Genomic DNA, 14,435 nt, shown 5'->3' with positions numbered 1-14,435 from the left:
ATTAACTGATTGTAGCATAACTAAGCTCCGCCTACTTTCCTCTAAGATTCTCTTTGACTTTCTTATTGAGTTATTCAAGTATAGTATAACAACAAATTGTTGATAATAGACCATGGGTTTCCTAGAACACACTTTTTAAAAAGTTTATTTCTTAAAAACATCAAAGAAAGGCATGTTTGTAGTGAATAAACTATTGTCTGATAATTATTCCTTCAGTCAAAGTTTAATTGAAAGCTTTAAGTTAATATAATGAAAGCTTAATTTATGTTAAATAGAAATTGTTAAACCAAATTATGGCCATTTTCACCTTCTGTATTTTATTGTTGTAAGAGTTGTATGTAGCATGGAAAATACAATTATTTATCTTAACATAATGTTTTATTAATGGTTATATTTTTGAAACCCATTGGGCTGATTACTGGAATGTCCATGCTGAACTACTTATTGCTCTTAAATGGAAATAACATATTCAAATTTGTTGTGAACTACTTTTGTGTGTGTTATTTCTACTCTATGTGTTATTTTCCATGTAAGAACCATACATAGTTTCGTATGTCTTACCAAAAGTACCGTAATTACTAGACTTGCCTTCAGTGTTTGGAGCATTTGTACCCCTACTTGCAGAAAAATTGTGACCATTTCTATTCAAGTCTCCTTTTGTTTGTGACATGGATTTTGGATTTGAGAATGGTAACTCCATGCAGTGGGCAATGCGAAATGGAATGTATTTTTCCAAGTTTGAAAATTACAGAATATGATAATTGTCTGCAGTTTCACCTTTAAATTTGACTAAGTAATGGATCTGGATCAAAGTATTTTATTTAAAGGGAGATCAAAATTACTACTGAAGTTCCTAAGTTGCCATCCCTTGGATGAAAATAAACCTTTCCCAACCCAACATCCCTTGAAATGAAAACAACCCTTCCAACTCTACATCCCTTGAAAATGAAATGACCCCTTCCAAACCTACATCCCTTGGAAATAAAATAACCCATTCCAACCTAACACCCCTTGAAGATTGAATAGACACTTCTGAACACAGTAATCAGTCCGAGCACAACTCACAAATCAAGGTCATGACCTGATTAAGTGAGTGATTTATGAGTAGGTACTCAGTAGAGTGAGTAGACTTCGAAAACAGTTCACCGATTTTCCAAACTTTTTGAAATAATTTGGAAATTTGTGAGCTCTAGTGAGCACTACTCAACATCACTCACTAACAGTTCACCAATTTATGAAAAATTATGACTTGGCTGAGTAGAGTTCTAAAAACAGTTCACTCAGCTGAGTAGATTTCGAAATCTACTCACAAAGTTTCAAAATTGTCAATTTAAACTGGAAATGTAGTGAGTAGTAGTGAGTAGTACTCACAACAGCTCACCTGCTTTTCAAAAATTGCAAAATAATTTGAAAAATTAGTGAGCTCTTCTCGAAAATCAACTCACTCAGCTGAGTAAATGTTCACAAATCACTCACTTAATTAGGTCATTGACCTGATTAGTGAGTTGATATTGGACTAGTCTATTGTTCTAACAGGAAGAGGGGTGTTAGGTTGGGCCAGATTCATTTGAAGCCCAAAGGGGTGTTTTTACTTTATAATTCAAATTTCTTTGCTTAGTCTTGATATAAGTATTTCCAAGCGAAACAGACATATGTCAATTTTGCAGTCATACAGGAAATACATCAAAATAGATGTTAGTTGGGGAAAAATATAAAAAAAACTATTTATATAAAGCAAAATAAACTATTTATGTAATTAATGCAATATAAAAATACATAATGGCACTTAAATAAGCATGCAAGGAAAACTACGTCTTAGAATGAACATAAAATTTAAGAATTTTAAACTTGGCCAATAAGTTCATATATTAGTAGATATACCTGGTGTTATAAATAACATAACAGTATCCTTATATAATCCAATAAATCCAAAAAACTTAGCAATTATCCATAAATATGCAATTAACTATTGAAAAATGCCTAATATTAAGATTAAGTGTTTTTCAATACTTATTTAGTTTTATGAATTTTCCAGATTTTACAAGGATTCTGTTGTAACTTTATGACATCAGGTAAATTCACTGATGAATATATACTCATATTGAACATTCTTGAGAACTTAAAGACATAGTATCACTTTAATTGAATAGATATACATATACATTTGAAGAAATGCAAATTGAAAAAAGACTAGTATAAAATTTTTAAAATTAAACATGGTAAAAGGGTTGCAAGTTTAAAATTCAACACAAAAAATAAAAATGAAATGAATGGAGTTTTACGTCCTTCTCTTCTTTACCTAATGAAATCATTCAACAACATGCAGTGTGCAATGAGGGAAATTTGCCAGGACAGCAACATTAACATACTCTTTTTAAATTTCCAACTGTCGAGGGATCTTGAACCAAAAATAATATGAGGTCAATATATTGAGAATACTGACTGAAATATTTCTATAAAGTTATGCATATTAACTAGGGGACCTAGTTAGAGCCAGGCTCCCATGAAAAATTTTAATGAAAATAAGATATACATGAAAACATTCAATAATTGGTAGACATGTAGAATAGAATGTATTAGATTATAAAATAACTAAAAGAATGAAATTTTGTTTCTATTTTTTTAATATTTAAAAACAAAGCTACTTGAAAATGTGGAATTTCATATCTGTTTTGAAAGTTAATATAAAAATCCCAAATCAAAATAAAACACTAAAACCTAAACTTCATAGCTTATAAAAGTAAGGTCCATGTATCACTAATTTCTAGGCATAACATAGAAATTTCTAAGCATACAATCTTCTCAAAATAATGTAGTAATTTCTAAGCATATATTCTTTTAAAATAACACAGTAATTTCTATGCATAATTTCTAAGCATAACACAGTAATTTCTAAGAACAATTTTCAAAAATAACACAGTAATTGCTAAGCATATTTTCAAAAATTACATAGTTACCTACTTTCTAAGCATATTTTCTGAGCATAACATAGTTACCTACTGTCTAAGCTAAACACAGTCATTTCAGGGCATAATGATAAGTAACTTCTAAGCATATCAAATCAATTTCTTAGAAACTTTTTAAGCATAACACAGTAATTTCTAAGCATTGCAACTAGTAATTTCTAAGCATAACAATAAGTTAATTCTAAGCATAACACATTAATTTCTAAGCATTGCAATTCATAATTTCTGAGCATAACAATAAGTTAATTCTAAGCATAACACAGTAATTTCTAAGCATTGCAATTAGTAATTTCTAAGCATTACAACTAGTAATTTCTAAGCATAACAATAAGTTAATTCTAAGCATAACACAGTAATTTCTAAGCATTGCAATTAGTAATTTCTAAGCATTACAACTAGTAATTTCTAAGCATAACAATAAGTTAATTCTAAGCAGAACACAGTAATTTCTAAGCATTGCAATTAGTAATTTCTAAGCATTGCAATTAGTAATTTCTAAGCATAACAATAAGTTAATTCTAAGTAAAACACATTAATTTCTTAGAACAATTCTCTTTAGCTCATTTGAAATAGACAAGAACAATGCTGCCAACACAACCTATAAAATAAAACATAGTTTATGATAATAACCTATTTATCATGTATAGTTCGGCTAACATGTTTGATATAAATATACCCACAAACATCACATGTGATGTTCCTACTGTGCCCATATTTCCCCTACCAGTATATATTGTCTTTCAAAGTACCACAGTTCAGAAAGCCTTGTCAACAAAGCACCAATTTCAATGGCATCTGAAGGGTTACTTATAAAGACATCAATAGTATCCATACAGCAGCCTGATAATATTAACCTTTGAAATAATAATAAACTTGTACATTGTACTTACCTCAAAACGTCAACAATATAAACACAATATAGGGGGAATCTGGGAATGGTGGGCCTCGTATTTCCAGGTCCAGTTTCTTTTAGTGATGAGCACCATATTCAGACATTCTTTTGGTGACCTTAGTAATCTGTGTTAAGAAATTAAAAAAATATTATTATTATGTCAAATTGTGAATAGCTTCAAATTCAGCTTATGACATCAGATAATGATTAAGTTATCAGGATTATTCAGAAATTTCTAGACCATAGTGTCGACGTTTTATTTTTATTTTTTATTTTTTGGGTGGGGGGATTTGAGTCTCAAATTATCTCAAACTAGGAATTTCTTTTCCTATATCTATAGATGTCTTTTCTATATTTGGCAGTGTCTCAAGAAAAGACGACTCGTCTTTTTAACTTTCAAACGTAGATAATTCTGGACAAACATGGATTTGAAGGCTCAAATTTCGACGGTTAGCTGCGAATACTATTACTGATTGGCACTTAACAATTCTTGTTTCTGAGACTAAGGTTTGATTGGTCTTAAAAGGGGCATCTGTCCCTTTAAATACGTATATACGACTGCTTTATTCTGTCCAGGACAAAGTATACATTGCTCTCCTCAAAAGCTGCACTCGATATAGATTTGAGAAATGAATACTTCATGTTTTAACACATAAACTGCAACATATAAATAGCTATTATTCCTTTTTATTGGACTAAACTACTGAAAGGTATAATCATCTTTATATTTTCTTTACCATCTGATAGAGCTGAATTCAAGCTATCCGAATTCCAAAAACAAACGTTAGATTCTCTTTGAATCAAAAAAAAACGTTCCATGGATGTTTATAATTTCGTCACTTACCTTAAACACACTGTTCCCAAACCAGGGGTGTTTTTAAGCCCTGGGGATGTAGGACTAGGGTGTCAGGGGAGTGGCCAACTGTTGTAGTAGAAAGAATTTATTTGAATTGAGAGAGCACCTAACATCATCACATGCTGGAAATGTGGATGAAACAAATTTTTGGGGTGTGAAAGGTCCAGGTGATTGCTCCAGGAGTGAAAAAGGTTGTTAACCACTGCCTTAAAGTCATGATCATGACGTCATGGGAAATAATGAGGATTTAATACTAACCCCGCTTTAAAGCATATTGGTTAAGTATTCGAAACTTTAGTGTTTTTATTTACTACTTTCTTTCTATTTTGATGCAGAGAATATCCACTTTATATGACAGGTCTGAGAAACTTCTACTTAAGTATACCCTTGACTTAAAACACTTGTCTTTCACCAATTGATAACTTAATCATTTCAATTCATTTCAAATGACATAAGTGTTGCATATTTCAGAAGCCAAATTATTTTGTTAAACTTAAGATAAATGCGAGAAGCAGCCGAACGTCTGGCACATAAAAAGATGGAGTTTTTTTTCTATGAAAGTAGCGTAATTGAAAGATATGATAACATTAAGAAATAATATGATAACATTAACGAAATAATTGGGAATTCGATGTTTTACTTGTGTAATTAGATGTTAGTGATTTGCACCTAAAAACTTTTGTCTGAACATTTAGTGCAGTCATTTTATCCAGAGCTTTTTACTGGTACATCACCATTGGCCTGACAGCAGAATGGTACTGCGGTATTACCTTTTGCCACTACGCAGGTATAAAATTGTGTGATATAGCAGGCTAAGAGTAATGAAGATAATACTCTTTTATGACGATATTGATGAGACTGAATGGTACTTTGGTATTTAACTACTAAGTGCCTGGTGCAGTCACGAAAATGCAGTCATGATATCCCGAGCAGTTTAGCCGTGCTTCGTACTGGTATGATATCACCATTGGCCTGTTAAAATGGTTCTCTTGTATTACCTTTTGCCACTATACACCGGTATAAAATTGTGTGATATAATACGTTAAGAGTTATTCTTAAGATATCACTGAGACAGAATGGTACCTAAGTGCCTGATGCAGTCATGAAAATGCAGTCATGACATCCCGAGATGTTTAGCCGGGCTTCTTACTGGTATGGTAGCACCATTGGCATAACAGAATGGTCTTATGGTACTGCCCTCTGCCACCTGAGCACTTTATGCAGTTACTGAATTGTATGATATAATCAGAGTTAAACTAAGATACCCTTTTATGAAAGTATTACTGAGACAAGATGGGGTATTTTGTACTGACTTTTCTGGTATCCTGAGCCAACTGGATAAAGGATAAAGCTTATGCTTGTTTAAGTGCTGAGCATATATGACTGTTCGACTGCAGATGATCTTACTTTAAAGCTAGCATGATATTTTGACTTGATAATGGTTGCTATCATTGTAGTCTCCAATTCATAAAAAAAAGGTTAGTAAATCTCTACAAATTCTTTACAGTCTCTTTTACAAAAAAAAAATTGTTGCTCTTTCAATATACAAGTAATATTATGAGGCTATATATTATCCAATGTGTGTTCATTTTCAAATTTCTGAACTATCGTCTTTTAGTTTAATGTTTTGGGGTCTAATCGGCTCTCTGATTCACTGACAATGAGACACTGTCTATTTAAATATGATTTAGTAATGAATGTGTGGGATTAAAGCAATTCTCGTATGAAATTGAATTTGATGATGAGAATCAGTCTAAGATAATCTGTCGTGTGTACGTGAATGACGACATTCTATAAGGATTAAAACTAATATGTTTCCTGTTCAAATAAAATCAAAGAATTATCACCGAGTGGCTAGTGTCGATAAGAGAATTAGGAGGCGGGTAATTGTTAAAATGATTGACAGTTGATCAGATAGAGAATCGAAATCGATTAACCGTGATATTAGAAATAAATTTGCAATCGTTATATTTGAATTCATTTCAGACTTTTCGATTTAATATTTATTGCCGTGATTATTTCTTTAGGAAATTAAATTGAGTGAAAATAATACTGTTATCTATATGGCAATTTCTTTTTAAAGAGACTTACATCTACCTTTATTACAGCCTCTGCGATAGCTATTTTGACAGTTGTCGAAATATCTATCAGAGGTTGGAATGAAGGCAGATGCTTCGGTCTAAGGGGCCAATAATATAATTGGTCGATTAATTCCAATACTGCGTGAATTTGCATGAGACATCAAAAGAATAAACCGAAAATACTAATTATCATAAACGATAAACATCATCTAACATTTTAGTCACATAATACCCCCTCCCGCCTTTGCAACCACGACCACCAGTTTTCGAGAGGATAACAATGCTATTATTATTCGCAAAACAACATGCGTTAGCCGGTGATCAAGGCCCTTTTGCCTTTACACCATACAACCAAAGGTGCATCGTCCGAGTGGTCACGATTGTAAAGATGTCAAAGCCTCACCATTATATTATTATACTCCAATGAAGAGAGTGAACATTATATGAACTCCTGGTTGTAGTTTATCAATGATGCAACACAAACAGAACAGAACAACAATTCTTTAATATATTTATATATCATTAAATGCATTATTTCATGGCACAAAATAAATAATTTAAATTCTTCCGTTCCGATAAGTCTTACTACTCTGATTCCATTTCACAATTCACGATATCACCACCGTCCTCCTCAAAACTACACGCCGAAGACGTAGGAGAGAGTGAATCGTCCACAAAGGAATGACGATGTACGTTACTAACCTGATCCAAAGAATCCATTGATATAGAGAGACAGTTTGAACTTTCACTATTGTCCGGTCGTTCAAAGCCATTTTGTTTCTGGAATTCGAGAACTTTGTTTAAAAGTTTGATATATTTTATTGACATTCGGAGTATTTCGTTTTTACTAAGTTTCTTGTCAGGAGGATGGCTTGGAACCAATTTCCGTAACTCTGCAAATGCACCGTTAACGTTCTGCTGTCTCCATCTTTCGCGACCATTTGTAAATATACGACGCACTGTATGTTTCCGAACAGGTGGAATATGTGTAACAGAACTATTAAATCGTCTGCGAGAGATACGCGAAGCGGGAAAGTCTAAAATATGTGTCCCGAGAACAGCAGGACTGGAATTCAATATGGCAGATCTTGGTGGTAGTATAGATTGTAGACAGATATATCCAGTATCTTTTGTTTCTGAAATATTGACGTCCGATGAAAATACGTTGTCGTCTGCCTCTTCCAAATCTCTTCTCAAGGCATCTTCTTCAACACTGTCAATAGTAGCTGAAGATAAGTATCTAAAATCATCATAACCATTGTCGTCTGTTATATCTGATGCTTTATCATCGACTGTCTTCATGTTGGTTTTGGAATCTGTCTTGATGATGACATTAGGGCTACCGACCTTCATTTTGCCCAACTGAAATGAAAAAAAGTTTCCCATCACTCAAGTAACCTCACACATACGACAGCAAAGAGTTGCAATATTCACATCATCTTACCAGGAAAAAAACGTGGTACGCTACGAGTACACACAATTTTAGATGAAAAAAAAAACAATTAATAGTGCAATGCATTTCTGGATGCATTAAATACCTCCAGTTTTCAATCGACGCACTGTGCATATATATGACTACTTGACTGAGTTACGGTTTCAACGTAGGCCTGTCATTCACACAGAACTACTGACAAGCCTATGACCAATTTAGGCTATCAACATAAATGAACTGTGTCAAATTGTGACTCGGTTTAAAAGGACTTTCTTGGTTTCTTCCTGAAACCGGAAGTAACAATGTTATCATGTACTTGGTACATCTTATTTCTTGGTTTCCGCCCATTTGACAAAATATCAGTGTTATTCTTGAATACGAGTAATTGCTGACGAAATATCAGTCGGAGTAATCTCAAAATGAAACTTTGCACAATAACATAACTGCCGTGCAAGGGTCCCTAGGTGGAATATCCAATTCCAGAGCATCTTTGGGTACATCGTTCATCAATTTGAATTCTCGTAGAGGTATGGGCTATTTAACAGATGAAGTGAAGAGAAGGAAGATCTCTGGATAGATTCTTATCTAACTGACACTAAGTTTTTGAGATGTCCACAAAGGCGTGTAACAATTTAGGACTCCCGGCCCACCCCCACTTCTCTAACGAAATAATTTTGATCAGCTAACTTATGTTAACTAAATATGTTAATACGTTGGTATACTATCTACTTGAAATAGAAAGTTACGATATTATACGGTCATTATTGTAATCGCATTATATACATTATTACCGGATTATGTTATTTCGACCTTTGTATCAATGGAACCGATTAGACTTTCTTCAGGATTTGTCTATATTTTTCCTTATTTAATGTTGACATAAAACTAGATCCTCAACGTTCTTAATATTTATCTTAAGATCAAAGATTTAATTAATTTCCTTTCACTGATATGCATCCGGAAGCTGTAAATCCTGTTCAACTTCTAATCTGATAATAAAAGAATTTGTCGTCATGATCCAAAGCAGACGACATTAGCAATTAACAGACGACATTTTCAACATGTCTGCACGTGTGCCTCATCTCAAGATCAAGTGACTTTTGAACCGAAGCACAAGAAAACGATCATTCCATTAACGTTTGACAAACGACTTAGGCCGTAGAGCGCGAACCATGAAAACTAACGAGTGTTTTTATTTCACGTCTGCAAGGCCATGCGCGTGCAACCTTTGCATATCAATGTTATTGTACAAAATTATGATAATCATCCTATTGTTCATCCTTCACTTCGCTGTTATGTGAAATAAAAGAATAGCAAAGTAAGGGGATCATCCTTGGAGATCCTCTAAATTGCCATTACAAACCATTTATCGCATATTTCATTGGAGCAATATCAACTATATAGCTAGGCATGAATGCGTTTACAAGTATTTAAAAGAAGTTGATTTGTCAGATTACAAAGCAAGAATATTACCAACAAAACAATGTTTATATTGTATATTGATAAAACTTATAAACGATGAAAGGTGGTAACATCTTAATGTAAACAAATTCCAGTTTAACAATTTATTTATTTAGCTCCTGTGTTCTAGGAACAGAACATTCTAAACGACAAAGGGGGAGAAACGTCTATATTTTTGCAACAATTACAACTTAGGTTCCCACCTAGGTATCGACAGCCTCGCCCTTGCCATTTACAGCTGGGTCGTCCGGTACTATGAGGAAAGATCGTCATGTTCGCAAGTCGTTGTATCCAGTTTGTCATGCAAAGTAGAAATAAATTGTTTCCATTTTAGGAGGCAAAATAACGAGTACGACGATTATCTCCCTTTGTTATTCCTAAACGCAGCCTTAAAGATGGATTTCCTTATTTTGTAGTGTCAAATTAAGCAAACTATTTGATTAAATGGTGCTTCTTATGAATTATCGTATATTCTTACTCATATCATTATGTTCTTATTGCATATAATAAAGAGTTTTAACCAATCATAAATGTCCATGTATGTATACAGTCTGGATAAACCAAAAGAGATTTTTTGACCTTTCTTGATCGGTCACTCATTGGAATTCTGCGGGTAATTCTCTTCTATAATTTTCTGTGAATTAATTATGGGCATGTGAGACAAACTGGTATTTTTCGAAGTCATTAGAACTCCTCTAATTTATATTCATGTAAGTATTAGCAAAAATGAAAAAAAGAAGGGAACCCATCTTTAATTGTTCTTCAATATTGAGATCTGTGTCATTGGCAATTTGAAATTCCGTTTATAGAGAAACTTGGTTTCGATTGTTTAAGACCTAGCCTACAATTCTTTTCCTACGTAAATTGTGTTTGGTACAAATGGAAGTTTCAAAATATACAAGTGCGCTTAAGTTTAAAGTTAAATTTTGCATCTAGCACGACTCTCTGAACCTGATTACTCAGTAATAAGAAAAGGCAAGAATTATCTCAAATTTGAGTTAAAGAGATATAGAACGATAACATGTTATTTCATGTTTTATCATATTCTATCTATTTTCAAAAAATGACGGTTTCCACTTTTTCTTACACGAAATAAAAGGTTTTAGTGTTTCTATGATAATCTCAACTTCATTTTTCTCTTTTTCTTATCTTTAACATTTTGATAAGGACGTGCCGAGAAGCACGTGGACGCATAATTATTTGGAAACAGTAGCACCCTTGATGCTTTTCGCATTCCACATTTTAACCATTATTTGTGTTAACATGCGTTTTATTTTGAATCTAGATTTAAACAAACAACCCCACCCAGGCTGGATTGATGAAAAGATGGGCGGATTGTTATAGACTTGTATAATTATATCAAAATGTCTGTCAATTTCATTTTCTGTGAGAAATTCAACTCCGTAGAAAAGTTTATCGAGATATCTGTCTATTAACAAGCTCGCAACTCCTTATAAGAACCTTAAAGGGAATGTAAAGAGGTTTTCTTTCAAAAATTTATGGGACACTGATAGAATCAATTTGCACCATTTCAATGTTCAATCAGTCCTCTGTGGTTCCTGCACTTCCACTAAAAATTAAAAAAATCTTTACAATCCTTTAAACGGGCGGACTGGGCCATAAAAAGGGTATGGGAGCATATGGAAATTCTCTAAAATATGCTGAATGGGTAAGTATGGACTATCTACGGTATTCTCAGACACACCCGATATCACTATTCCAGTGGGTTTATCAGCCCTATACATCTTTTCGAAGGGTTCACTATAATTTGATCGTAATACGTTTCTCGAAGGCCAAGTTTCATTTTCTTCAGGCCAATTTTTGGTCTCAACATTAATTGAAATAATTGGATAATAACTCATAGTTAAAGTTATCAGAGAATTTGGAACGAATGAAAGCTAAAGTTAGTTGTGTTTGACAAATTATTATATAAAACATTATAGGGTGAAGAACCCACTATATATAAAGATAAATTAGATGGCTTATATAGATTAAATTAAAGGTGTAATCCCGCGACCATTTCGGTACATGGAAGCGTACAATGTACACAATGAATTTGATATAACTTCTGGTCTATCTTACAGAATAGCACAATAATAGACAATATTTCTATAGAGCTCTGATTGGCTTATTCCCTAGCGTGCAATACAATAAAATCATTCCATACAAGATTATGGCTTTTGTAGTCAAGGTATAAGACGAAGTTTACAATAGCTTGAAGATGGGATATAGCTACATTCTTTCCAAGGCTATTGTCGCTCAGATATCAAGCCTGGGACAATATCGAGCTTTTACAATATCCGAGCAATTTTATCCAATTTATTCAATTTGAGACTCTTCCACTGAACGTACTGTTTTCGAGTGTATATTCGGTAAAGAAGCCACTGTTTATTGGTATAATTTGTTTCGCGCTATATAATGGGTTGTTCTATCTAATGTGATGCTAACCAAGTAATTTATGTGTCATGAAATATCTACATTTTGCGATAACGCCCTTTGATGGTGTTGATACATTCAGATAAGCTAGCCAACATTGTGGTTTGGTGTGTCTGTCTCTGCACGTGCAGGTGCGAGATATTTTTTCTCAGCGCATGTATGTTGGTGTGAACAGGTGCCATGTATCAGTGGCGTAGGTTTATTATTCTCACCAAACTAATGATTTAGAACTATAAAAAGTAAAGTGTGAAACTAAAATTAATTATGCTATAAATGTCAGAAAATCTAAATATTGTGTACATTTGGATAAACTTGACATATATTTGATAATCTTAACTGATTCATCATCTGAAAGATTTTGCTGATATCGGGGTTGTTCCGTCCTCTACATTTTTTTTACCAATCCCATACAAACTATAGTTCAGTGTACTATCGCTTCACGATATTTGAGCCTCGCCAACTATGTGTATAAAATTTCCCGAGTGTTATGGCATGTAAATATGATCGACTCCTCGAGGGCGACATCGTTTGATCAGGTTCAAATGCAAGCGAATCGGGCGATCTTCTTAAAAGTAGTACGGGTACAACTGAAATTAAGTTATTTCAATTCAGATTCTTTTATTTGACTCTTCCAAAAAACCAAGATATAAGGTAGAAATATCATTACAGCATTGCTCTTCTAAGTAAAAAGTCAAACAAAGCACGTGTCTGTATCATTATAAACAATATTGCTACTATATCTATAGACTATATCTAGCCCATTGTTCAATTTTTAAGAATATTGCATAATGAGAGAAGCTGTATATTGAAGATAAGTTATTATTAATTGTCTAATAATTCTTATACTTGACATTCTAATTAATCATAACATAACTCTTAATATTATAACTTATAACGCAATCGGTACCACGTGGTATATTTCTTACTCCTGATTATAAATTAGAAATGAAGTGCTATTTACAATCGGTACCGTTCGGTTAATTTTTTTCCGACTTAAGCAATAGGCTACCATACAACCTAAATTTAAATTTCAAATTCATACAAGTTTCATTATACATGTTTTATAACTTAAAATACAAACGGTACTTTACAGTGAACTTCTCGTTTAATAGTAATACATGTATTATAACTTTTAAAATAGTTCGTTTTCTTTTAAATTAACACAGGTATCTAGTAAATCTAAGAATACAACTTGTACTGCGTACATCTTATTTAATACATTCAATACAGTGAAATTCTTTTCTGATACATGTATTATAACTAAGAATATCACTGGTACTGAACAGTGTACCTATATTTCTATTTTAATACATGTACATATATCATAACTTAGAATACAATCGACATGGTACAGTTATATAATTTAGAATGCAGTCGTTATTGCACCGTAACCCACTGTTAAGATACTCAAATAGCTTCCTTGGCAATTCGAGGTCTAGTTTTTATTTATGATTTTTTGTTATGTCCATTTCATACTCTTGACATTATGTACTTGTATTTAAGTAATATAAATTAATATAAGTAGTATTTTTCTTATTGCTATAAGTATTTGTTTTTATTAGTAAACCACAATGTTTCAAACTGATAATATTTTTTATATATATAAATATTTTTGTTATTGATTTATTATCGAAAACATTTTGGAGAACTTTAAAGGATATAAAACTTGTATTAGTGGCAATCACATGAGTTGTAGCCATAGTCGAGAAAGCGTCTCAAATATTCAACATTTTAAAAGTATCACATTCAATTATCAAATTTTGATCTAAATTTCGAATTTTTTCTCTGAAATGTGACATTGAGAGCTGAAATTAACTTCTTTCAGTTGCTTAGAATAAACGATATCCAATCCGTTTAACCAACGATATCCAATCCGTTTAACATAAATATATTTTCATATTGACGTTCAAGTCTTCATATACAGTTTAAACTCTTTCAAAAATTAATATATCACTATAGCAGCATATTTTAATTGCTGTAAGCCTATCATAGTATATATCGCTTAGCTCAATGCTACATGTAAAATAAAATATATTAGACTGTTTAAAGGGCAATTATGGAAGAACATATTTTGAATATTATTTACATTTAAAATAATTTTTTTGAGTGTAAAAGGTTGAATTTGTACAGTGAAGTTAGTTTTGACTCCTGTAGATATTTTGATGTATATTAAGTTTAAGATGATTGTAAGATAATCGTTTAATCAAACCAGTTCTATTTACATTATAACGTGTTGGCATTTTAATATCTGTTAGAATAATTACACTTTCACAGTATATCTGTATCATTTTATAAAGACCTATATTACTGC

The 14,435-nt window shown here is 32.5% G+C and overlaps 1 protein-coding gene across 1 annotated transcript; it reads right to left on the bottom strand.

Moving 5' to 3' along the window:
- Positions 1-7,584: 7,584 nt before the first annotated feature.
- LOTGIDRAFT_59839 (hypothetical protein) lies at positions 7,585-7,752 on the bottom strand (the record flags this gene model as incomplete). Its single annotated transcript, XM_009047452.1, has 1 exon — positions 7,585-7,752. A coding segment is annotated over one exon (168 nt), but the record flags the coding sequence as incomplete, so codon positions are not given.
- Positions 7,753-14,435: the final 6,683 nt, after the last annotated feature.

Source organism: Lottia gigantea, assembly GCF_000327385.1.
Source record: "Lottia gigantea unplaced genomic scaffold LOTGIsca_112, whole genome shotgun sequence".
Lineage (NCBI taxonomy): Eukaryota > Metazoa > Mollusca > Gastropoda > Lottiidae > Lottia > Lottia gigantea.
Note: the sequence above shows the minus strand (reverse complement) of the source record. Positions and strands in the feature narration are given on the sequence as shown.